The sequence below is a fragment of the Lepisosteus platostomus genome, chromosome 21 (genome assembly GCF_059453375.1).
Source record: "Lepisosteus platostomus isolate fLepPlt1 chromosome 21, fLepPlt1.hap1, whole genome shotgun sequence".
In the NCBI taxonomy this organism is placed as follows: domain Eukaryota; kingdom Metazoa; phylum Chordata; class Actinopteri; order Semionotiformes; family Lepisosteidae; genus Lepisosteus; species Lepisosteus platostomus.
This window is the reverse complement of record NC_142631.1, coordinates 5,446,366-5,471,959: the sequence shown is the minus strand read 5'-3', so window position 1 is coordinate 5,471,959 and position 25,594 is coordinate 5,446,366. Positions and strand designations below refer to the sequence as shown.

Genomic DNA, 25,594 nt, shown 5'->3' with positions numbered 1-25,594 from the left:
TAGAGGTGCCAAATTTCAATCTTGGAAAGTCATTGTGCCTACAGGTTTTTAGGCCAGGGCTTTTAACAGCTTATCCCAGCTCTTAAAGTGCCGCTGATTTAAAGATATCTATAAAGCCTGTTGGACCAGAGCTGGGCACCATTGTTTAATGGGCACAGGATTTAATATTTTCTTATTTTATCGTGTCCATAACTCAAGAAAATAACTTCTCTGGGCAGAGGTAATTCTTTTACAGTAGTGGGTGCTGTAATTTAAAAATTATTTCGTGCTGCATACTTAATATCTACACTCCAATGCCGTCTCTAGTTCAGTTTAAACTTCTGACTTCTCTGTTAACTCTAGTATCCTGAAGTGGGACGTGAGAATTTACTTAATATAACACCGTTTCTTCACCTGATGTTGTAAAGAACCCAAATGGATGGACAAAGTGGGTCCCCTATACAGCATGTAAAGTGATTTGAGATCCTTCAGGGTCGAAAGCAGTATATAAATACTAAGAATATTTAGCATGCTTTAGTTTGCATGGATGGACTCTTCATTGGACAAGTTTTAAGCTTGTTAGATGAGTAAGTACTCGAAGACAGTTATTTCCTCACACTTGAATGACACAGTAGTTGATCTCTCTTTTATAATCTCAAATGATTGGTTTAATTTATATATACATAATATTCATCTCTGAGGTACAGTAACTACAACAAAATCGAGATGCATTGGCAGGACTACAGATGAACAGACAAAGACTTGTAAGTGAACAACATTGTTTTTTAATATTTTATTCTCAAATAGATCTCTTATCTTTACCAATACAATGTATGAAAAGCAGAGGGCGCAATTGTAACATGAATAACCAGGCATCTGCTTTTGTCATGAAAATACAGGACACAGCAAGGCAGACCAGATTTTTTTTATATATATATGTACATTTTTGATGATTTTATGTGCTACTTCCTCTGTCACAGAAATTCATGCAGTAAGTGTATTATGCAATAGGAAAAAAAATACAAATGCCACAATTCCAAAACCCAAAGTCAGAAATTTGAAAATGAATTGAAAATGACTGAAAATGAAACAGAAATGAATTCTATTTAGAATAACTGGATACATTTTGAAGCACACTCTAAGATGAAATAGTAAATGTTTCAGGGCTGTACTCTCATTTCGAAAGTATCTTTTGCTTGCCATATCACGCCATCACGATTGAATTCTTCTATCGGGGTCAGGCATAAAGCTGTTTTCTGGACTGCAATTTAAAACTGCGCTAATTCAGGCTGATGGGTAATTCTGGAGCAGTCAGGTGCCTTTCTCAGAAAGGCTCATTTCATTTTTGGAATTTTTTTTTTCCGCCCCCTTCCTGCTGTGGGAATCCTCATTATTCAAGAAAATGATTTAAGACACATTTTACATTCATAAAAGTACATTAGGGGGACTATGTTTTTTAAATAAAATATCCCCGTTAAATACTTAATATGTGGCACCCATGTAAATTACAATCTGTATATTTTTAAATGTTTGAAGGATTTAGCAGACTTCATCTAGAAAGTCATAGTAAAATACACGTTGACAGAATTTGATTTTGAATTATTCTGATTATGGTATTATACATATTATGATATACTGTAGGTCTAGTGGCTACTTTTCATTACATTTGACCATGGAGCAGTCCATTTTAATGTTGCTAAATTCTGAAAACTACTTGTCTGATTAACTTTTTTTGAGTTCAAATCATTCTTTAGCCCTTGAGTTCCACAAGTTTACGATGATTTGTTTTTGAAAATACACTTGCATGAATTTCTGTAAAATGCCAAAGAGGAGAATAATCATAAAAATTGGCAGGGGACAAATGACAGCCCAGACACAGACACAAAAGATTACACTGCTCCATTGAATTTCATTAGTGGCTTAGAAACTACAGGACTGTAAAATTAACAGCACAGACTGCTTCATTTCATTGTCACAAATTAATGAGATTAAAACAGGAAACAGCTAGAACAACAGAATACTCACTGTCACTGGTGATGATGTTCATATCATGGAAAAAAAAATCTAAGGTACTAAACTTTCTGTCTCTGTTCCATTTTAAGTTACCCTGCTATAGATGAAATGTACACCTCGAACATACATTAAGAAGAAAACCATTGAGGGATTTAGCCAATTTAGTAAGAAAAGCAAACTCTTTTGACACCTACTCCCCTCATAACTAAGAGACTAGTAAGCATTATGAGTACTTATTTACTTGACAGAAAACTTTTTTGTTTTAATTGGCACAGTTAATGTAAAGTATCCTGTAAAAATAACTTGTGAACTTCAATGCTCAGACACAAAAGCATACTAAATGTAACAAAAAAACAAAGTGCAAAACCATTCAGAACATTTGGCTGACTTTACAAAACAATGTCTCTTAGCAAAGCAAAACTTATTTTCAACAACCGTACAATTACAGTTAAACCTTTAAAAAATAGATTTTTTTTCAATTTGTTTTTAAACTTTTTATTTATATATATCATCTGATTCTGAAAACATCTCCTGTACATATTAGGATGAGTTACAAACCACAGCAACTTAACTTGAGGTGATCCTTCATCAGCTCAGGTGCTGTTTCAAGTTCTCCTTTCATCATGCATAAATTATATCCGAATGTTGTGTAACCTGTTCAAGGCTTTGCCATTGTTTTTCATGCTTGTTTTGTATTTGTAATGCACAGCCATTGGTAGACTACACTGCCAACATCTGGGGCTCCAGCTCCTAGGTAGTGGTCAGAATCTTCATCAGAGACAGATGAGTGCCAAAGTAAATTCAGGCTTTCTCTAAGAGACTGTCTCATTACTGCAAACGTACTGTATGTCACGTATTATTATACTACAACAGAACTTCCAAAACTGAACACTTGTTTCCCTAACATTTATAATGCAAGAAACTGTGGACTTGGAAAGTTTTCTGTGCAATGTTCATGATAATTGAGTCTCATACGTTTCAGTGCTGTTAAATCTGTTTGATCCAACAATCATAACCCAAAAGCTGTTTGTACTAAATTTCTGTGATGATCCTCATCATTCACTCAAGCTTAGCCATTGCACTGTGCTGATTTAAAATTTTAATTTAATTACCAGACTTTAGGGAATCCTTACTTAAAAAATCATCAGTCTCATCTTTAAGAAGTGTTTTTTTAAACAAACAGGCTTCATATAGCCTTAAGACCATTTCAAAATATTCCTATGAAAGTTAAGAGCTGTGTTAATATGAATTCCAAACTTTATTTAATGTTCTTCCAAAATTTATTTTTGGCAAGGGTTTTTTTTTAATAGCGATTGGTGTGATCAGTCTAGAGAGAAGAAAACTGACATTTGCGTAACCCCATAAAATTTAATAAAATCATTATGTGCCACAAAGAACAGAATATATTGACATATACTATTTGTACTGAGCTGACAATAATGTACTGTCCGGCTCCACATTACAAAGGACACATATTTTTTATATATAAAAAAGCTGTGGCACACAGAAGAACCTTAATGGGAGGCTGCTAATCAAAGAATTACTGCTGACCACAAACAACCCAGAAATGCCCAATTTTGCTTTATAATACTCTAATTATGCCTCTTCAGTAGGGAAAGTCTTCAAGGACCAGTTTAACATAACTGATACACAACTAGCTATGCAGATAATCACCTTATTTCATAAAAATTATTACACAGATTGCTCATTACTGAAACAGAAAATGATTTATCTGTGAGTCAGAGCCTGATAGTAAAAAAATAGTATAATGAGGTAACATGGACTTGTTTGTAACACTGTTCATGGAGATTGGCAGTACTTCATTTTTGTTTTCTTAAATAAAATAGGATATTTCTTCTCTATCTATTCAAAAACAAATTGTGATCCTCAAAAACATTTCCTCAACAGCTGGAGGGAAAACGAAAATTCTGGGAGTGTGTAAAATTATTAAATTCAACGTAACACACAGGTGATCATGCGAGATGGGGGGGGGGTATAAAACAAAATGAAAACACAGGCACAATGTAGAAAAAAAACATCATAAAACATTTAAAACTGTACAGGCAATGGTTAAATTAAAACAGGCCAAAGACTCCAAAACCATTTAGGTTGGCAAAGGCAGGGAGACAGGGCGAGCATGCAAGCTTAGAAAAACGGCGAAATTAGGAATCAAAACACACGGCCTTGTAGCCTGGGTGAGAAGCATGTGGAGTCCTTTACCGGAGGGTGCATCACAGGAGAGAAAGACTGGGGGAAGTCATGAGTGACTCATCTACAGCACACTGCCTACAGGCATAAGAACGTGAGCAGAAAACAGAGTCTGTGTGCTTCCGTGTAGCAACACAAGTTCACGTTCAATCCTGTCTTTGGTACAGTATGCCGTGAATTGTGTTCCAGTGCAAAATGTCCAATTCGGGGGTTAACTTTTTTATGCTTGCTTTTTGTGTTTGAGAAAAAAGCATGAGAAAAACAGATGAACAGCTGGCTAAAATTTCTTCTTTTTTACACTTATTGAAGCCACAGAGTGAGAGTAGCACAACACGCTATGAAAAGTAGTTAAATCCCAACCTGCAAAATCTCTTTCTTTCTAAGGCTGTTTGTAGTATAAAATGAAATGTGTTTTCTCCATGCAGTATGTTCATGCTATGCCATTAAAATCATCTGCAGGGAATAGTCCTGCAGCTCCATGTAAAGGCGATGTGAAAGATCTACAGTATGTAAACTTTATAAACCAGGTATGCGGGAAGGTGGCTTGGCTGTGCAGGAATAAAATGGTTTCAAAAGATATGGTTTCTGATCCTGTGGCACACCCTTCTGGTCAAGATCACGTTTTATGTCTTTAGTTAGGAGCCCTGTCAAAAGAGCTGTGAGCATTAGCAAGTGACCACTGCTGACGAAGAAAAGGAAGCCAAGTTAGTATGTCGAGAAGCATGCCTTGCAGCAACAAAAGAAGCAGAATATGAAAATATGATGGTTGATAAATTTGGTTTCTTTACGTTTCTTTCTGCTACCAGAAGGAGCGTTCAATCAATTGCTTTTTTTACTTTTGAGTGGCGAAAATCAACCGCATCCTAACTTGTCCCCTTTTCTGGCGTCTGTTTTCCTGACTAAAAGCATTTTAAGAGGAGGACGGGTTTCTCCAGAAGCAGCTTGCCCTGTGATTCCTGTGCCAGCCCCACACTTTTAGGAATCTGCAATTTAAAACAAAGAAAAACAAAAACACAACACAAATAACAAGAACATGTTAGATAGGATGCAAAAAAAAATTAGATATGGAGGGAAGAAATCACATTCCCCATAAGACAGGCAATGCAATTCTGTGAAATTATAACAGCAATAGCACTGGCCATTCAGTTTTTAACTACAGTATGTATAAGTATATTTTTTCAGTCCTGATTGTTTTCGGGCTGCAATGGTTATTTTGTCAAAATATATCTTGTGAGTATAAAAGCTGTTTTGCAGCTCTAGTCTGATTTTTAGTTTTATTTCAGTTTTGCAAGGTTAACACAAAAAATAATACAATTCAGACACATTGCTTCAAAAGCAATAACAAAAACCTTTTAGAATGCAACAGAAGCAGCCCATGCACTCGTTAAACTTGGGACAATAATGTCTGAAAAACATTTCATTCCTGCCCTGAACGAGTCATATTCCAGGTGACCGATTTGTGCTTAAGGAAAATGAAATGATTGCAATATTCTCTATTTTGTCGCCATAGTGCAGATGCAGTTATTATTATTAGCACAGTAAACTACATATTGGCAATCTGATAAAAATGGAAATGTTAAGTATAAGTGTGTACTTTTTCATATTGTATTACTCCATATGAATCCTCAGTAACCTTAAAAAAGATTAAATATTTTTACACCACAACATTTTACAGCAGATCACACAGTTTTTATCAATCTCATATGCTGCACAGCATTTTAACATATTAATGTGAACAGCAGCTCAGATGGTTTATAGCAGGACTGTATAGTAACCCACTCTGTTTTCATTTACTGCTGGTATGCACCTCTTAAAAATAGAAGTGCTTATGGGATTTTTAATTTTCAAATAACATTTCTTCATGCTCTTCCGAAACCAGTTTATAAGTATACTTTCCCTTACGTCATGCTTGTGTCACTAGTATTTTGTTGATTATTTATGGTCATTGTGTATGAGGATGTTAATGAGAATGTTAGGTTTTTGTTGTGGAAATGTTGAAAAGAATGAATTTGTTGATTCCCTGCCCAGCATGAGCAATAGAGCCAATAGTGATTATTTCACTCAAGAAATGTACTGAGTTAGGAGAAAGGGGAAAAGGGTGTTACAATAAGGGCACCTTATATACAACAATTGTTCTTAAAAAGGCAGAAAGAGAATAATATAGTGCTCAGTTTAAAGAACAAATATGGCATGCATAAATAGTGCTTAGTCAGCCACAAATCGTTTTAGATTGTGAAACTACACAACATATGTGAGTTGAATTGTTACACAAATACCATAAAAAACAAAAACTAAAATGTGGAGTTCCTGGTGTTGCCAAAAAAATCGAGACATTGAAATATGTACTGAAACAAAGAACGGTATCTGACAGATACGCATGAAAGCAAGTTGTTTCTCATGCACTTGGTAAATCCTCCTGATGAGATGCATACATTTTTGAAAGATAAATATAAAATAGATTATTAAAAAAAAAGGTTATTTTGCCGAACAGATTTGCACTTTTATTGCAAATATTTGCATAGCAAGGATGTCTTTGCCTGCCACAAATACTATCTGATGTCATTTTTGCAGAAAGGGAGGGATCATGCATTTCAGTTCATTTACCTGTATTAGGCAACTTGGTTAGTTTTCAATCTAATTAGAAAGAAATGTGTTAAAGATTTTGCTTCTTTTCTTCAAATACAATTTATAATTACAGAACTAGAAACTGCAGAACATAGTGTACATACTGTCTGAACATCGAATGATTAACACAGTCACCACATTTTGTAAACTAAGTGCTTTCAAAGTCTTCATTTACCACTAAAAGAAAGTATGGATTGTGTTGTCTGTTTAAATAACCAAAACAGCACTGTGCAGAAACAGCAGTGGAACACTGGAGAGGGGAGAGAGAACAAGCTGTTTTATTTTTTAAATCTCAGTCAGGTATTAGTGTACTCAATTTCTGTTTTTGTGTTTGATTTATGTGGAAGTAAAACCTTTAGCCAATACTAGAAGTTAAACAAATAATTTTAAGAGAAGAGAGATTTGTAGGTACTGTAAATGTATCTTTAGAAGAAAGATATGCAGGAACAACAAAAAAAACCCTCTCTGTAACTAAAATACAAATAAAAAGCTTTTTGGCCAGATGCACCAAAAGATTTTTTATTACAACATCTAGCTTTCTTTCCGCCAAACAAACAATTAAGTGATATTTTAACGACGCAGTAACATTTCTGAGAAAGCAATACTAACTGAAATGGTTTCATATCAGTATGACTTGATAATTCAGGAAAACATGCATGTAAGTGTGAAGGCTTGTGGCAGAAAAAAAAAAAGGAACCACAAACCTGTCCATATTTTAAATATGTACTGTATATACATCTGTTCAATCATTTATGGCACCACTTTGCTATATCGTAAAACATTAAGAACAGCTGATAAAACAGAGCAAACATTGTCCCCCATCAGTTGTGCTTATGGAGGTAACTATCACAGAAGTTAATCAGAAAGCCTTACATGTGGACCAGTATAGCCAGCTTTACCACAGGAAAAGGATGTTCTTTTTGTGCTTTTCACTCTCTGGTGGCATTCTCCCACAGTTACCAGCACTTAAGAGCTGAACGCACAACATAAAGAATTATTTTAAAAACACAGACGACGCAATAGTGTGTGCAGAAAACAGTGAAAACCCTTCTTCGCTCCCCCCCCCACCCCCAACAAATTCCAGTGACCCCACCCCATTCCTCCTACAATGCAGTGATTTGAGAACAAGGACATCTGTAGTCACTGAAGAAGGGTTTTAAATTGTCCTGCATTGTAGCACAAGCTCAAAGAGAAGGTGCAGCTGGCATTAGGGCTGCCCTGTTCTGCCACCTGAACTAAGGACTGGCCCTGCTTGGATTGAAAAGATAGCACTTTGGATGCTCTTCATGTGTCTACTGTTAAATGTATGTCATAGCACCTTTGGCATTTGTGTCCAAATAGACCTCAACGTATGACGTAGGCACGTATCCCTCGTCATCCTCGTTCCTTCGCACCCGGGTCCAGCCATCCCCTTTGTCTTCTTCAATTACGTACAGCATCTCCCCTTCTGCCACTGTGATGGTGCCTTCATTGTGTCCTGAGTAAACAGAGAAACGAGTCTGAATGCGTTCATGAACGGTCCTAATGACGCCCATGTATTCTCAGTCTGATGCAGAAGGAGGGATGAACCAAAGGCCGCTGCACCTGTTTGGAGACCAAGAAGATTCTCAAACACACAAGCCAACCACGTGCTAGGCAGCTCTGTTCTTCACAGCTGAGTGTGTCTTTGGAAAGGCAAACTTAATGGATGCTGAAAATAAAAAAAAAACAGAGCTTGCCTTTCCCCCTCCCCGGAGCTTAACAACAGTGACTCGCGAGTTACTGTACCTTCGAATGGGTAAAGGGCTTTGCAGGTGCCGATAGTGGGAAGGGGTTCTTCATCATCAAACTCATCATCAAACTCTGTATTGGGCACCTTGATCTGAGTCTCGGAACTCTGCTCTTCTGTGTAACTGCCATCCGGGCTGCTCAAGGGAGGAACACATAGAGTAACTATAGCAACGGCTCAGAGTGGTCAGAACAGGGCAGCCTTTGTGAAGGACGAAGGTTTTACTTCCGCTTTCAGAAGCTTAGTTCTATTTGTAAAGTGAATTTTTCCTAGAAGTTCTGTTTAATTAGAAAGTAAATTCTTAATTTGAGATGTATTATTAATCACTGGGGGCCAAGCCCCAATTGATGTGCCACAGTCTCCTAATTTGTTGCACACAAAATCTACATTTTATAAGTTATTACAGTAATTGCTTAGAATTACTGTCCTGATACATTTTTACCAGACATACATTACAGATTAAGAAACATTGATAAAACCTGTTGGACTTTTGCACTCAAAGGAGGAAGACTGCCCTTGAGTCCTGTTTCCTTTATTCAATCATATTAGATAGGCTAATAAACTAAAAATACAATTTGACCTTTTTATTACATTTTCCAATTTGCGTTAGCTTTTGAAACCTTTTACTAGTAATAATTCGGAATCTTTCACCTCCAGCATCTTCCCTCTTTCCAGATGAGCTGTACTGTACCTCTCTCGGTCCTGTGCGCAGTTGTTATTGACAGGTGTGCTGTTTTGGGTCTCATACAGTTCACTCTGTCTTCGTGGGGGCTCACTCCTCGTAGGCAGCCTTCCTTCCACCTCTGCCAGCCAGCCCTGGAAAAATACAAGCCATCAGTCAACCAGACTACCACACTACAGGAGCTGAAATTCTGCCATTGTTTCTGGAAGACGCTTGGACTGTTTCAGAGGATACCCCTCAGGTACCGAGGTCAAAGTTAAGAACTGCCTTTTTAAGCTGTCTTGGGAGTATGATTCACACTCCACAGTCCAAAGGCCCCAGAAACATTGAGAAAATTCCTCTAGGCATGTATAAAAATATTAAATCTTCTCTGATGCTTAGAGTGCTGCTCTTACTGTTTTCTGTACTGCTTTCATCTTGTTCTACAGGAAGTAATAGTAGCCTTATTTATTACAATCATATAAATTTGATCAATTGTCTTATCTGTTGTTTTTGCTTATTCTGACTCAAAAACTAAATGGTGGAACTGTTCCTCCCACAAACAAGTTTTGAGCACAAATTATTTTCAATCTTCTACACTCCCTGATGAAATCAGGTGTGCAGGTTAACAACAGGTTAATGAGACTTTTAAGTCAAGCAAGGAAATTGCAAACAAAGTAGGCAGTAGTTCCATTTATGCCTTGAATGAAGTTCCGCTCAGTACATTCTAGTGACACTGATCAATTAAGGTTTTTTTTAATGCTGTGGTTGGATACCAGGACTGGTGATTTTAAATATTGTGAAAACTGAAACCAAAAAGAATTCCTTTCTGATAAGACCAGCCAAATGTGAAGAATTATGTTAATGAAAGAAGACAATTAGAGCACTGTGAAAAGAATAAACTGAGTGTGTGAAGTGTGAACTCCTATGAAGTATTAACTCTTGAACTAGATATTATTGCTTTAACTGCATAAGGTTTTATTAGTTCATACAACGTAAAATTGTTTACTTCTTTTAAAATGACTTAATTGTTAATTCAAATAAAACTAATTGGTCAGGATACTGCTACACAGTGTTCACCATTGTTTTCCTCTAATGTGCACCCTGTGATCAGAATCAGCTGGCAGAATTTCATATACACCTTCTGTTCTGTTTAGTTCATTTTGGATACTCCCAACAGGGAAATCCTTTAACTTGTCATCTGTAAAGAATTTAGATAAAATTGAGGTGGGTGAGGGATAAGCATTCAGGCTTTGGCGTTAAAACTAAATATCAGCCAAGATGCAAGATGGAGTTTTTTTCAATATATTGTACAGCTGCTCTTTCTCAAGTGCCAGAAGAATGTCATCCACAGATAGCATTCTCTGTGCTCATGCCTTATGCTGTCTCCTTACAGGCAGCAGAATACACATCTGCAGGAATTGGAAATGGTTTCCTATGTTGGGGTAGGACCACTTCTGTTTTCTGTTTTATTTATACAAGCTCTGTCCTCTGAAAGCATTCTCATTCCAAGATACCGCCTGAGTTGCCTTAAATGATCGCTTGCATCTTGGTAGGGCTTAAAGCGAACGCCTTCTGTGAGGTTAGCAAGGAGGTGGGTGAAAAAGGGAAGGAGAATATGAACACAACACAGCTCGATTTTTTCAAGCCTGTTTCTGAGAAGTGCACTCCCTTCAAGTGCAGCTAGATCCTCTTTGTGGCAGCAGCCTCCCACAGTGCTCAAGATGACACGAGCAAACACTGGGACTCACTTCAAATTTCTGCGCCTCCAGTCGCAGCTTTTCAATGTTTTGCGAGATTTCAGCTAATCGCGGGTCGACGCTGGCTGGGTCTCCCATCTGGGGGTTCTTTACATAGACGTCTTTCATTTTGGTCAGTGCATCCCTGCCACAGAAAAATAAAATGAAATTCCTGAGATACAAATTCAGTTACTGAACAGGGCAATCTTGACGTCGGTTTTTGTTAAAAACTCAGTTCTCCTAAAATATTTGATTTGATTATAATACTTCTCCTTACAGAAACCTGTAAATACCGAGATAATAAGTTAACAAAATAGATCTTTGTCTTCTCATCGCTATTAAACTATTAAGCTGTTCCTTTAGAAAGTGTTCTGAAATGAGACAAATAGGCAAGGTACTGAAGAATCCTCTGTAGAAAAATGGGATTTTACTTCTGATCCATCTCTTTCTGTATTTCCTTGTTGAGGTCGTCGATCTTTGCCTGAAGTTTCTTCCTCCTCTGCTCCGGTGGCAAGTGGCTAAAATCTTCCGGCCCAGAGCCCTGGGAAAGGAGAAAATCGCAGTCAGCATCTGCACATTTCCTACCAAACTGGAGAGACTATACACCACCACCAATAACAGATGCAGTACACCCCTCTTTAAAACAATTTAGCTAAAAACAATTCAAACCCTGTGCCATACAGCCAATTGGACATAAGGTTAAAAAATGCATTATTGTCTTGTCAATGCTGAGCTATTACAATGAATAAAGCTACTGCCATATTTTCAGCTACGGATTTTGTATTTTAGTCAGTAAATGAAAGGACTTCTCTGTATTACACCAGTATATTTTCTACACAGTTCTAACACCGTTTTTACCCACAGATATACTGTATATAGTTTTTACAAAGGTGAAACTGAAATATAATTTCCTCCCACTCCGATCCAGCTTTCGGTTACTGCTACAGCCCTCCAATGGATTTCCCATTGCAGTCACTTTGTACAGTATGTTCCCTGCTGGCCATGGCCAACTACTAACTGCAAAATTTGCAAAGTCTGCTGGGACTCAGACAAGCAATAGCCTAGCTGTAAGGCTTGCTACAGTAAGTGCATCATTAGGCTTGGTTTGCCATTAGGGTACTTCTTTGATTTATTAGCACTTGGACGTTACATCCACCTTCACTGCCTGACACTGACCTTTTCACCTGTCCTGGCACTGCCACAGCAAGGGTATAAAACCTCAGCACTGCATTTACAGTGCATGCCACAAGTAAGGATATTCATAAATAACAGCTCATTAAAGCTGGATCTCAAGGGATGGAAGGCATCCAAGAATGCTCAGCTTCATCTCTGCCCTACTAATTGAGCACTTATTTTTCACAGAAATTATGTTTTAAATCAAGGGGAGACTGCAGCTTTCCCACTGCTGGCCTCTATAAACCTTTTCAATCTCTGGCCTCATCCCTGTGCATTAGCAAAAATGCTATTAGAAGCATTTTCTTTTTTTCTCAGGAGGGTCACCTGTACTTGCACTCAGATTATAATTTACAAATATCCCACAATTAAAAATACAGTGCTGTTTAAAGAGCAGAGTTCTCATTGTGAAATATTAAAATAATCATTCCTGCTGACCAATTGTTAAAAGTATGTTGCATGTTAAAAGTATTAAGTCATTGCAGATTATTTTATTATTATTAACAAACTTGTATATGTCTAAAGACCAGCCTGCGCCCAACCACTGGTACATGATTCACATGTGTGGCAGCTCAACGCTGCACCAGATGGTGGCACTAGTCATCTTTTTTTCCCTGACAGGTACATTTGTATGCTTCATTACAAAGACACCCCACATAATGGGGAAAAGAGCTTCAGACTCAGTCTCTGCTGGGCCACTGGGTTATATATTTTTTTTTACTTGAGTCAGGAAATAATGTTTAAGAAGAGATTTCTCCCATTTTCCTAGGCAACCTCTTTATTTATTTTATACCACATACTTCATGGCATACTTATTTAAATTAAAAGTGCACAATGGCTCTTTTTCATTTTGAGACACATTTCTGGCACCAGATTCACAAACGTTATCTACATGAAACAGACGGGTTAACCAGGGCTTTAATCTAAATCTCCTGTTCATTTTTCAGTTCAAGATCCCAGCACTGGCCTTAAGAGTTTTGATGTTGCTGCTCAGACTGAAAAGGTTTACAATCAACTCTTTTGCACACTAACAGATCACAGGCCTGCTTATTACAGATGTCACCACACCATCATAAACATGAAGCACCTTACCCCATCTCTCTGCATGAGAACCCAACACCTTAACCAGCCATGCAATTAACATATTATTTAACAGTAAATTAAAGAGAACATTATTTTTAAAACAATTTATTTTTTATTAAATAAAATACATCACACTCATTTCATATCTTACTACTGGTGCTGCATGTTACCTCACTATTTGTAAAATATGTAAGAAAAGGCCTAATGTGACATTAACAGCATGATTTCAAAAATTCAAACTAAGGATGCCATTCATGTCTTACCTGTAGTTTCCCCTAAAAAGCACCCCCTTAAAGCTCTTGATTAAAATTCTGAATTGCACTATTTAAAAAAAATGTCACAATAATTGTTCAATGTGAGGCTCCTCTAAATTAAACAATGCTTTCTTTTACAAACACAAACACTTTGATATGTTTTTTGAGCTTTTAAGTTTAATTTTTAAGTTTTTAATATGTTTAACATTAAGTTTTTAAGGATCTTATAAATGCACTTTAGATTGTAAACTACAGTAATTACCAAACCCTTTATATGAAACACTACTAAGATATAAATGAATTAGTATGATTTGATTAATTTCACATACAGTACTTGGTTATTGAATAAATAGGTTTAAGAACACATAATGATTGAGATGCTTTAGGATTATTAAACTGTATTAGAGACGTTACAGTATTACTCTTGTACTGTAGGTAATATCAACAGGGCTCTAAACAGTAATGACACCTGTCAATGCATTTTAGCATGATGCTGCGAAGTCTGTCCACCATATAACAGAGCTAACTTCATACACAGTGGACAAATTCACAACAATGTCTGACAAATCGATATGCCACCTAACAACAAAGTTTTTTTTACATTTATATTTTGAAGTCAAATAAAAGGGAAAATGAACCATTGACCCTGGGCAACCAAGAGCTCAGCACTCTAGCTCAACTTTGAGCAAATCAAATTCCATAATGGTACAATGACTATATGCATTGACAAACTACAATTGAGTGGAATATTAAAAAGCAGAACCTGCTCTTTCCTTCGCTGTTGTCAAAGCGCTGGAGCATTACAATAGCTTCTGAACTCTAATGGAGTGAGCCGAATCAATTTCCTAAATGTAATCTAGAATCAAAAGCAGCCAGAGTGACTCAGAACAGAAAATGTTGGTCCTATATTAAATTCAGAACCCTGTTAGCCTTTTTTTAGATTAGTAATACTGGCAGTAACTGGCTATGTAACACTTCCTTTGATTAAAAAACAAAAAAGGAAAATTAATCTGCTCTCAATAGTTTGTTATGATTGCTACATATGAAAGTTTTCTGTTTTGTTGCTTGGTGTCAACGGAAACATAACAAGCCATTTGGTACCAGGAACTGACTATTTTAAATATTTCTCTACTGCAGGTTGGTCTGAATGGTTCATTTCCTCCTTTGATGAATGACTTGATCTGTTAAACCCCATCCCTATCAGCCTCTCATCATCTGTAGGTTTAGAGCCCTGCTGTAATTTGGAGAAAAGTGAATGTTCATTTTAAAATGGATTTGTTTTTTAATATTAAATATTAAAAGCAACCAGAAAACAAAAGAGGAGAGATTATATAAGGCTGATCACCTCGATTAGACTCCGGACCTGTGTGTTCAGAGTTATCTGACAGGACAGAGACAAAAAGCAGGACAAACAGAAACGAGACAAAAACACAACAAAAAAGAGACAACAACATGTTTTCACAATTAATTCTTGTCACAAAAAAAACAAAAACAAAACAAAAACACTTAATTATTCTGATTAAAAATGTCAGGATGAGCATGCTATATTCATGCTTACCAGCTTGAGAGAAAGCTTCACGGGAGAAGGAGAGAGTTTTTTTTTTAAAAAAAGAGAGAAAGACAAAACAATAAGAAGTTGATATCAGTAGGAAATGAACTTTTCATTTGGTATTCTGGATATGCTCACACGAACTGTTAACAGCTATATTATGGCACGCGCACACTTCATCACAAGGAAAAAAAACCCATTCTAAGAGCAGCCCAGCGCAGAACATCACCACATGGAAGGCTTGGGGAAATGGTTTGTTAAATATTGAAAAAAAGGGGCTCATTTGTTCCATTTTCCTAAAATTAAAGAATGTGCACCCTTTGCAGTTTGAAATATTGCAAAGATAAACAGGGTTCAGATTAAAACAGTTATCCTACAAAACTAAAAAAGATCTATATAAATGCAACAACTATGTTTATAGTAATCATAATTATTAGTAAGGAAACAAGGTTAATAGCCGTAATAATAATACTATTGCATTCATATAGTGATTTTCACCTCAAAGGATACCAAAGCATCTTGCATGTACAGTACAAGGGGCAGTCCCACTTCATCCACCACTGAAGTGCCTTGTCTACCTGGCTGACACATTACGCGCCAGCAACTCCACCAGATAGCCAATCAGGCAGAGTGAGAACTGTCTTGCTCAATTCAGTTCAGGAGGAAATTTACATTGTGTCTACATTGTGCAAGCCCCAAAGTGTAATTTAGCATGGATAACTACATTTAGGAACAGTGGAATGGGGCCTTTAATAATCAGACTGTTAGTACTTTCAACATCTCATCTGAAGGAGAGCACGTCCTAAAGCACAGTGCCCCCATTTACCACAGTGGGGGAAATTCTGGTCTAGAGTGAAGAGTAACTCCTACACCAGCACCACTTAGAACTGCAACCTGGTTTTACTTACACGTCTTCCAGATCAGTACTGAACAGGCCAGGCCATGCTTAGCTTCTGAGATTTGATGAGTCAGGATACAACTCAAAAATGTTGCTGTCATGATAGAAGGATTCTAATTCAGGGGTTGCCAGTTCAAGTCTTTTATAGATTTTCTAGTTCTCGTTAAAGCTCTAGCACTAGGATAATTTGTTCCAGTCAAGCCAATAATGAGCTGATTTAGTTCAACAGAATTTTCAGACATACAGGTCTTCTGTGGCAGGGATTGGAAAATTCTGATCTACTTTTTCAATTCTGGGCATTCATACTGTTACTAAGCAGAGAACAGAAAGCATTCAGAGGCAAACAAAGCTCTTAGGTGGTATTTAGTGGGAATTAGGGTAAACTTGCTCTTCTTTAATTGCAAAGTTTATTCAGATTAGTGGCCTCACGTGAAACCAAATACTTACAAATGCTAGTAGCACCTTTGCAATATTTCCAATGCAGTAATAACAGTCCATTTAGTTTTATTTTATAAATCATCCAGTGAAGTTCAGCGGAGGGCTCATAAGGAAATACCCCCCCTCCCCCCCACCAGACACAGAAGATAACAGCCACTGGGCTAAAACGCACACTAGTCAGCCAACAGAGTGGAGAGGTGGAGGGTGTGATAGAGTGAAGAAAAGACATGATATACACACAGACATACAGGCTGATGATACAACAGATCACCACTTCACCTTTCTGCTCATGACACAACAGGTTGTATGAGGAGCCAACAGGTACAGATAGACTATTGGCAGGAAGAGACATAGCAGGTCAGGTCATGACTAGACTGGTCATCCAACCCTTCAATCCAGCCAAAGTACAGCACAGCTATGAAGACTGGGGGGACTATCTGGACCTGGACCGGTCATACTGAAGCAGGCAGCACTCATTCTGCACAAATGCAATTACACGTCTGCACAGATTCCAGCCCCATAAAATGTCCCTAATGCACCTAAACCAGACAATACGTAATGCTTGGCTCATCACTTTGTGCATTTCAGTACACTGAAACCAGAGACTCAACCTGTTAAACTTTTTTTTTCTTTTGTAACATTAAGAAAACGTGGATTGTTATTCACATTACTTGTGTCAGAGAAGCAGATCAATTCCACTCTGTATACAATAGTGTATACAATGCAGGCAAAATTCATAGTGAACTGATTAAACAAAACACACAGATGTGTTTTGACTTGTAAGAATATGGGGAAAACTGAAGCCTTTCTTCCTCAAAGGCTGATGAGCAACTACGGATGGCCATTGCAGGTGACAGATAATTTAGAGGTCTAAACCACTTCCCTTGTACAGATGAACACGAGTTCTCAGCCACAGTGAGGGTCTTTGCGTCTGCCAGAGCAAGAGAGCTACTGCCAAAATTATAAAATAGGTGTAAAATATGTCGAACATCTCTGAAGGCTTATGTATTCTGTATCATGAATATATTCTCACCTACCTGCAAAGCACATTTGGGACAACAAAGGAAGTAAGACTGACTAATTAGAAGCATACATATTTTTGAGATTGGAATGTAGTCCAAAAATAGTTTGAGATTTCATTGTACTGAAATGATTTATGGCAGTAATTCTGTACAGAGATACTTATAAACCTTTTATGATAGTGTGTACTGTATATACATATAAAACACAGTGCCTTTTTTAAATTAAGTACAATAAATAATGTGTCAGAGCTGTTTTAAGATACCCTTTGAAATATCAATGAAAAAATCATCAATGCTAATGAATTAAAAAATAACTCCAAAAATAAAAGAGTCATGAAACACATTTTCTGATGGATTAAACAGTCAAAAATGGAAGAAAAGTTTAAAAATACAGAAAATAAAACTCTAAGACAAGCAAAAAAGATGAAAAACATTATTTAGGGAGTATTTTCCTAGGTAACTGTGTGTGTTTCACTGTGTGAAAGTGAGGGAACGTACAGTAGCTGATCAATATATGAAAGTAATAAGAGGTAGTTTCAAAATAGGAAAAAACATGCTGAAACATTTGGCTTTGGCAATATTTTGCGCTCTGAGAAAAGAAGAGCTGAGCAGTATTGCTCAAACACAAGAGAGATTAAAAAAGATGGCAGCTTTAGAAGAAGAAATTCTCAGACAATGTAGACTGGACTTAGTTTCTTGTTGCTTCTGTTTAAATGATTACAGCATATTACTTCCTGCAGTTCTGTACAGGGCTATGAAACGAATATAGCACTGTCATAAAATAACACCATCAATGTGCAGAAGAACCAAAGAGAGTGAGTGTTTTACAGATGCAAAGATCCAAAGGGATTTCTATGTCAGAGCAGTAATCCCTTTAGGTAACTAAATCTGATGTCTGGGGATAAAAAGAAGCAATTTGTGCTTCTCTTTATTTAGCGTTTGGAGTGCAAATTGAGACTCGGTCCAGATTCTGCTTTAAGTGATCTTTAAGGCTTTGCGTATACCTGTGAGCTTGCAGTGCTGTCAGTGAACCATGTCAATCCTCCAGCAAGGTGCTGGGCAGCGATGTGGAAAATGGCAGATACTGTAGCTCTGGCAGTGCATGTCTCAGAGTAAGGTGTCCTACTGTAGGTGCTAGGTATGCAGTGTCTTAATAATAAGGATTGATTAATTAAAAACTGGTATTTCCAAATTAAAGGGTGTATAATAAAAAATGCACAATCCATTTTTAAAAAAGGTAATTTAGCTAGAATAGAAATTCAAACACACTTGAAAAAACTTGCTTTTAAGTCTTTTTTTTCCATGTTGCTGCTTAATTTGAGATTGAAGTGGTCAAAGTCTTGTATGTCTTGTAAAGCACTGGATTTAACAAATTCACAACTTACTGTATGTCTGTGGTGAAATACGTATGCTATGTGGCTACATCTCAGAAGAATGCAATAAAAGACCTAAAACTTTAATGTGTCTCTTCTGAACACAATGCCATGACCAGAGCTCCACAAATGCAGTATAATCGCGCATGATCAACAATGCTGCTCTACAGGCACCTTTAATTTAGGGGAATCAGGAATATGTGCACAAGTTTGAAGAATTATGGATGCCGATTTGCCTGTACAGCTAACAAAGCAGAGTGAATTCCAAAGTGTAAGCTGAAATTATAAATCTTCAAATTAAGATAAAAAACATATAGCAAAAACTAAGACCTGTAGAAATTCTTGGCTAAAAAAAAACATTTCCAATGGTTACTTGTGACACACTGAGAATTCACCCCATCATGTCAGCTGATCTAGACGTTAAATGCAGGGGCTATTGTCTGTGAAGACATAAGTCTAATCTATTAGCATGTCACAGGTATGAGTTACATAGCCACATGTTTCAATAACACATGAGACACAGAATGAAGCCAGCACATGATCATGTGTTATTGGGCACCCAGAGACACAGACACTAACCCCATTTAAAAAGCCAGCAAAACGTAGTCTGATATAAAATTTCAATGCTAACTGAAGAATGTGGAGCTAATAACTAACTAACCAACCAACAACCAGCTGTTCTTGTCATAATACAGTACAAAATATTAATTTTTGGTGTTTTAATAGAATAATATATTCAAATTGGAAGACAACAATTTATAATCAAACAAATTATTAAACGTCTTCATTCTACTAGGTAAATACAAAACATTATAGCACCTTTTAGGTAATTTCCTTATAATATGCATCTGTATTATTTATTTACATATTAATGTTTTTATCCATTAATAGATAATTTTTCTAACAGTAATATAGTAAGTTTTTAGAAGCCAAAACATTATGTTTCTTTTTGCTGAGAAAGTAAATTTTGACAGAATTACATCTACTTTATTATATTTATATACATTCCTGGATTAAGACATCCGATTCTGATAACACATTTAAAAAATGCAGTTAGTGACTGTGTAGCACCTGTATGGCCAGCTCACCATACAAAGACTTACAACATATTGTCTGGCCTCATACGCGTATGTGGGTCTGCCTAAAGTCCTCTTCATGAGCTCTTTGTGATAAGAGTAAGTTCGACTCTGCTGCGGCATTAGTGAGAAAAAACACATCTTTAGTAATCAAAACAGTGCTACAGCCCTCCACTAGGACACCTCAAAGCTTTCATGATACAGGCTCGAGTTTTTGCCAGTAACTGGCAACACATCACTGCGGGTACAGCAGAGCTGGGATTGGAAAAATGTGATACTGTACAACATCTACACCACTGACTTGGTAACATGAAAGTAGACGGTCTCAGAATAAGGAACAGTGGGTTATTTCAATCCCAGCAGGACTGCAGACCTTCGTAGTTGATACCTGCTGAACCTGACTGAAAGAAACCCAGTTTTCTGTGTTCCACAGAAATGCCTCACAGTCAGGAGCAATGCCTGCAGCTACACAGTGCACATGTGCCACCAATTTCCTCAGGCTCTTGAAAATCCTGTCAGGGTATGCCATACGGGCCATCACTAATGGGGATCTGTCTCGGAATCTGGCTAGTTATGCATCTGATTAGGAAGCTGCACTGTGCACTTTCACTGACACCACTGGATTTTCAGGAAGGAAAATAAAGGCAGGAACCTCAGTTCCTTGCAGGATCTATTCAGAAGCATTAGATGTTGCAGGCCCTAGCTTATTTTAAGACAGTTTATAAACTAGTTTGAGTAGGTGGCTGCATCAGCACACGTAGGCTGCAAAGGAACAGGTAAAGACTTATTCTCATACCTGAAGAAGGCTCCACAGCTGAAATGTTGTGTCTCTTTCCTTTTCCTTTCAACATGCAATAGACCTTTACCTGTTCCTTTGCAGTATCTAAACTAGTTTGGTCACAGAATATCTCTCCACTTTGAACCTGGGTGGCTGCAGGAGTTCCAGGTCCATCTTATATTTCTTATGAATTAGGATGTGTAGCTTGCTGAACCATAGACGTCCTGTAATGCATTTAAGCCATACAAATACGTTAAGTTATTTGATACCAGTTATTTGGATTGCATTGTGTGCACCAGCTGTTAAATCACCTACAAAAGAAAAAGACACAAGAAAACTAGAAATAAATAATAAAAGTGATCATGCACATTGTGAGCAATGAAAATGAATGAATGGAAAGGAACTTTTCAGTGGGTACAGTTCTGCTTAAAAATAATTTTAATGCATGACTGGAGAGCATGAAATTGAAGTTTAAAATATTAAGACTTCCCACAAACATAACTATACTGCAATGAGTGCACTTTTTGCACTTATTAACTGATGCCCATCTCAAGCTGCTACTCATTTATAACACACATTTTGGGCTGATCAGTTCTTCTTTACAGATCTGCAAAACCAAATACATTTTTCTCAGTTTACTAAATTCAATCAGAACAAGAGGGTTTCTAGTGTAGATTAGAGGAGCCATTTGTCTACAGAATGACAGCGAAGTCATGTCTGTTATCTCTGAGCTGCTCCCTCCCTGGAAACCACTGGATATGGGGAAATGTTGCTTTTCAAACAGCGTCAATCCATGTTTACAAACACCCAAGCAAACCAAAGGTCTTTGTGCACCTTGATAAAAATGAATGGATTGCATTTATATAGCTCTTTTCAGACAAGGCTTTTCCAATTCATCCACCAATGAAATGCAGTACCTGGATAGGTTAGCAGATTGGGTTCAGTACCATTAGCAGATCAGGCGCAGAGATGCGAGAACACTGGGTTCAACATTTTACAAAGGATATTTATAGAGGAGTCCAAGTTGAATTTAGTCAGGACATCAGGGTTAACACCCTTGTTTTCCTGTACAGTGCCATGCGATCTTTAATGACCAAGAACCTCAGTTAAACATCTCATCAGAAGGGCATCATCTCCTACACACTGTCCCTGATCATCGTACTGAGCCACTGGTTTGGAAATTCTGGTGCTGTCATTAGACACTCTAGGAATAGCTCAAAAGCTACCAAGAATCAGTACAAGAGAACGTCCAGTGTAGATTAGAGGAGCCATTTGTCTACAGAATGACAGCGAAGTCCTGTCTGTTATCTCTGAGCTGCTCCCTCTTGGTTCAGATCTTCCTGTGTTTTCAATGTCAAAGTGTGCTAGGAAAGGCAAAGCAATGCATTTGGGAATGCACAGTAAACTTCTGCTTACTGGTGCTTTAAAATTTTAGTATAAGACGATGTCACAATGTTCCCAGTTGCAACAAAATACGTTTTTCCCTTTAATTTGTCAGATTCTGATTGACAAGATTCCTTAACTTCATTAACGTTGATTGGCAAGATTCCTTAATTGTATTAACATTAATTAGCCCTGTATAAGTAAGTGATAACTGGAAAATACTAGATATGGGGAAATGTTGCTTTTCAAACAGCGTCAATCCATGTTTACAAACACCCATACTTGATTATGTGCTAAGGAAAATAAAATTAATTACCATCTTGATCCATTTTGGGAATCAAGTGCAATTTCCAGTTCAGATGTCAACCTCCTCCCTTTCTTTAAGTAAACACTGAATGACATATATACAGATCTTTTATTCCAATTTATAACATTACAGTTCTAAGAACTTTGATAAACTTGCTTATTTCTATAAGGTACCAAAGACAAATGCATGTTCTTTTCTTTTAAAATTCGAGCAAAATAGGGTTTTCCCTTCCTATTTTTATTATATCATTAGCAGCCTAGTAGGGCATTTCCAGAGAATAGGAACAATAAAGGACACTATACAGCATGTGAAGGGAAGAGGTCCATGTGATGTTCAGGAAAGGCCAACTGATAAGACTGTTTTGTTTTACTGTCATCAACTGGATGACAACAGTGACAACAGAGTGTAAATACAGATAGACAAAGGCCAACAAAGTGTCACCCCCTGACCTTGAATTCACAATATTTTGCCTCTCTGCAAGGGTCATGGTCTTTGTGCACCTTGATAAAAATGAATGGCTTGCATTTATATAGCTCTTTTCAAACAAGGCGTTTCTAATTCATCCACCAATGAAATGCAGTACCCAGATAGGTTAGCAGATTGGGTTTAGTACCATTAGCAGATCGGGCGCAGAGATGCGAGAATGCTGGCTTCAACATTTTACAAAGGAAATTTATAGAGGAGTCCAAGTTGAACTTAGTCAGGACATCAAGGTTAACACCCTTGTTTTCGTGTACAGTGCCATGCGATCTTTAATGAACAAGTAGTCAGAACCTCAGTTAAACATCTCATCAGAAGGGCATCATCTCCTACAAACTGTCCCTGTCCAAAATGGTTTGGAAATTCTGGTGCTGTCATTAGACACTCTAGGAATAGCTCAAAAGCTACCAAAAACACACTGTTTTCAGGTGTGTGACGTTTATATACTTCCAGGGCAACTTAATATTCTTTTAATGCTCCTATACTATTTACAACACCATCCTCCTCACCCTAGTTTTGTACTACCAGGAAACTTAATTTTACTAAGCTAGGGCCAAGTATGGTTTTAAAGTAATGTTCTGGTTGGTCTCATATATTCACTAAGGTGAATACATACTGTATGGTACATGCTGTATGGTACATATTGTACTATATGATACAGTATGGTTAACCCATTCAACATTTTGGAGCAACCAAAAAAGGACGTAAAGTGTCTCTTCATGGACCATATCTCCATTGTAGATCATATATCTATGCTGAACTGACACTGACATACCCCGTGAAGTGACTTTAAATACAGGAAAAACTGGTCCTTCAGACTAGCTTGGATCTTGTGATTATGGGAAATAACTTCATTCATTTATCTAGTTCTGAAAAACTTCTGAGAAAACTACACAAAACAGTACTACATAATTACTCTCAATAAAATATAAAATATTCCACATTTTCTTATAGTCATGTAACTGAACAGATTAATCAATGATTACAAATATGAAATCTCCATAATCTATTTCTTCTTTGACACTGTTTTAGGATAAATGTTACTGTTACTGCAACAGTAACGAGCAATGGGTCTGTTGCTTAGATATCTACAAATTAATAAACTGAAGTGTTTTAGAGTGCGAGAAAATATATAGCACAAAGTTAGTATATACTGTACTGTGTATGTTTTTTGGCATTCACAAGCAACATTATTCTGTATTTACCAACTGTAATGGTGAGAAACAGCTGCAATTGGAGCCAAAATAATTCTTCCAGAAATCTAGGTCATTTAGAAGATAGGCATGTTAAAAATGTTGTGCAGTAAGAATACTCAGTTTGTGGTAAACACTATATTTCTTCTTATGCCTGTTATCTTTTAAAACAGGTGATTTAAACCAGCCTGCAGACACAGAAATTCCTTTCCTGAGGTATATTCCATCCCAATGAACTGAATACAGATTTGTAGTAAAATATTTCTGTAAAACAGGGTAAAACACTGTGTTCAACCCCTGTGGATTAACAATTTAAACAACATCTTAAACCTATCTCAACAGCACTTCAGATACCTTTGACCCCAAGTCTGACTAGATATACTGTTTAAAGGAAATTCAATAAACTGCAGGGGGATGATTGCAACCAGTCAGAATGCTGCTGTACAAATCTAATATGCTTGAGTGGAGTAGCTCAAGCCCACCCTAGGCTCTCTCTGATTCATGAGCGGATAGCTAGAGGTGGTGGGATTGCCAACACCAAGTCAGTGAGTGTGTGAGCGTTCCCCAATGGTCTGTAATGGCCATTTAGTGCTTAGTGCTGACTGTGCTTTGAGCATGCATTCAGTGACAGACAAACGGTGAAGGATTTGGAGTACCATTGTCTAATTATTCTCTCATTGTAGTCATACAGACAAACCTCAGTCAATGTGATCTTATACCAGATTTCAGCAAGATATTTTATGTATATTGTCTCATGAAGCAGAGCTTTCTCTCTGATTCGATTCATCACATGTATTTTTCATGTGCAGCTTAATCAAGCCAAATTAAAGTCCTTCATCACTTCAATTGTAATTGGAGAAGAAAATAAGAGAACATTTTTCTAGCTTGTGGAATTTGGTTTTCCTATTAGTCTAGAAATTGAACAAGATGACAGAATATCTGCCAAATACATATTTGATTAGGAAGTTAAATGAATGGGATATTACTTCTGTTAAAAACTATGTACAGTATAATGATTGAAATAATGAATAAACTAGTGTAAGGGTTAATATTTTTATCATTGATAAAATCAAGGTATGCAAGAGAAACAGGCAATGCTTAAGTTTATGCGAGAAATCTTTTGTACTAATTGAAGTAAGAATTACGATGTAAAAAAATAGCTAAATATATTACATTATTTGTGTGTTTTGTTGTTAGCATTGTTGTTGAAATCTAGGCTTAGGTATGTATTTTTCCTAATGGCTAAATGTTAGTTAATTAACAGGTAAACAGGTATTTAAAGTATACTGTATACACATATTATGTATGTCATAGTATCATATATGTATATATATATTTCATTATATCTCAAGGGCCATTTATAAATTCTCCATTCCTTCTACACTGCAATGACTTGCCACACTATGAGAGTTGAGAGAGGTTTAGACAATATCAGAAACTCCACGGCAGAAAAGAGAAACTGCAACCCACAGTTAGTATTTATATTCTTTAATATGTCAAATTATTTTAGTCCTACAGTTGTATTTCCACATCTCTTTAGAAATGCAATTACTCATAATTATTTATGCTGCTGAACACCGGGCCTCTGTGGGTA

At 36.9% G+C, this 25,594-nt stretch overlaps 1 protein-coding gene across 33 annotated transcripts in view; it reads right to left on the bottom strand.

Annotated features, from left to right (window-relative positions):
- Nucleotides 1-741: 741 nt before the first annotated feature.
- The window catches only part of fnbp1b (formin binding protein 1b), a 111,590-nt gene continuing 86,737 nt past the window's right edge, over nt 742-25,594 (bottom strand). For 8 of the 33 annotated variants that reach the window (XM_088615027.1, XM_088615046.1, XM_088615021.1 and 5 more), the window contains 8 exons: nt 19,887-19,973; nt 15,062-15,076; nt 14,849-14,884; nt 11,425-11,534; nt 11,006-11,138; nt 9,285-9,409; nt 8,593-8,732; nt 6,124-8,302 (listed from right to left, as the gene is read on the bottom strand). In XM_088615027.1, coding sequence (XP_088471153.1) covers nt 8,124-8,302; nt 8,593-8,732; nt 9,285-9,409; nt 11,006-11,138; nt 11,425-11,534; nt 14,849-14,884; nt 15,062-15,076; nt 19,887-19,973 — 825 coding nt within the window. In that variant the 3' untranslated portion in view covers nt 6,124-8,123. Of the gene's footprint in view, nt 5,184-6,123; nt 8,303-8,592; nt 8,733-9,284; nt 9,410-11,005; nt 11,139-11,424; nt 11,535-14,848; nt 14,885-15,061; nt 15,077-19,886; nt 19,974-25,594 lie in introns of those variants that run through there. The other 25 variants (XM_088615038.1, XM_088615040.1, XM_088615042.1 and 22 more) reach the window with 11 other exon arrangements.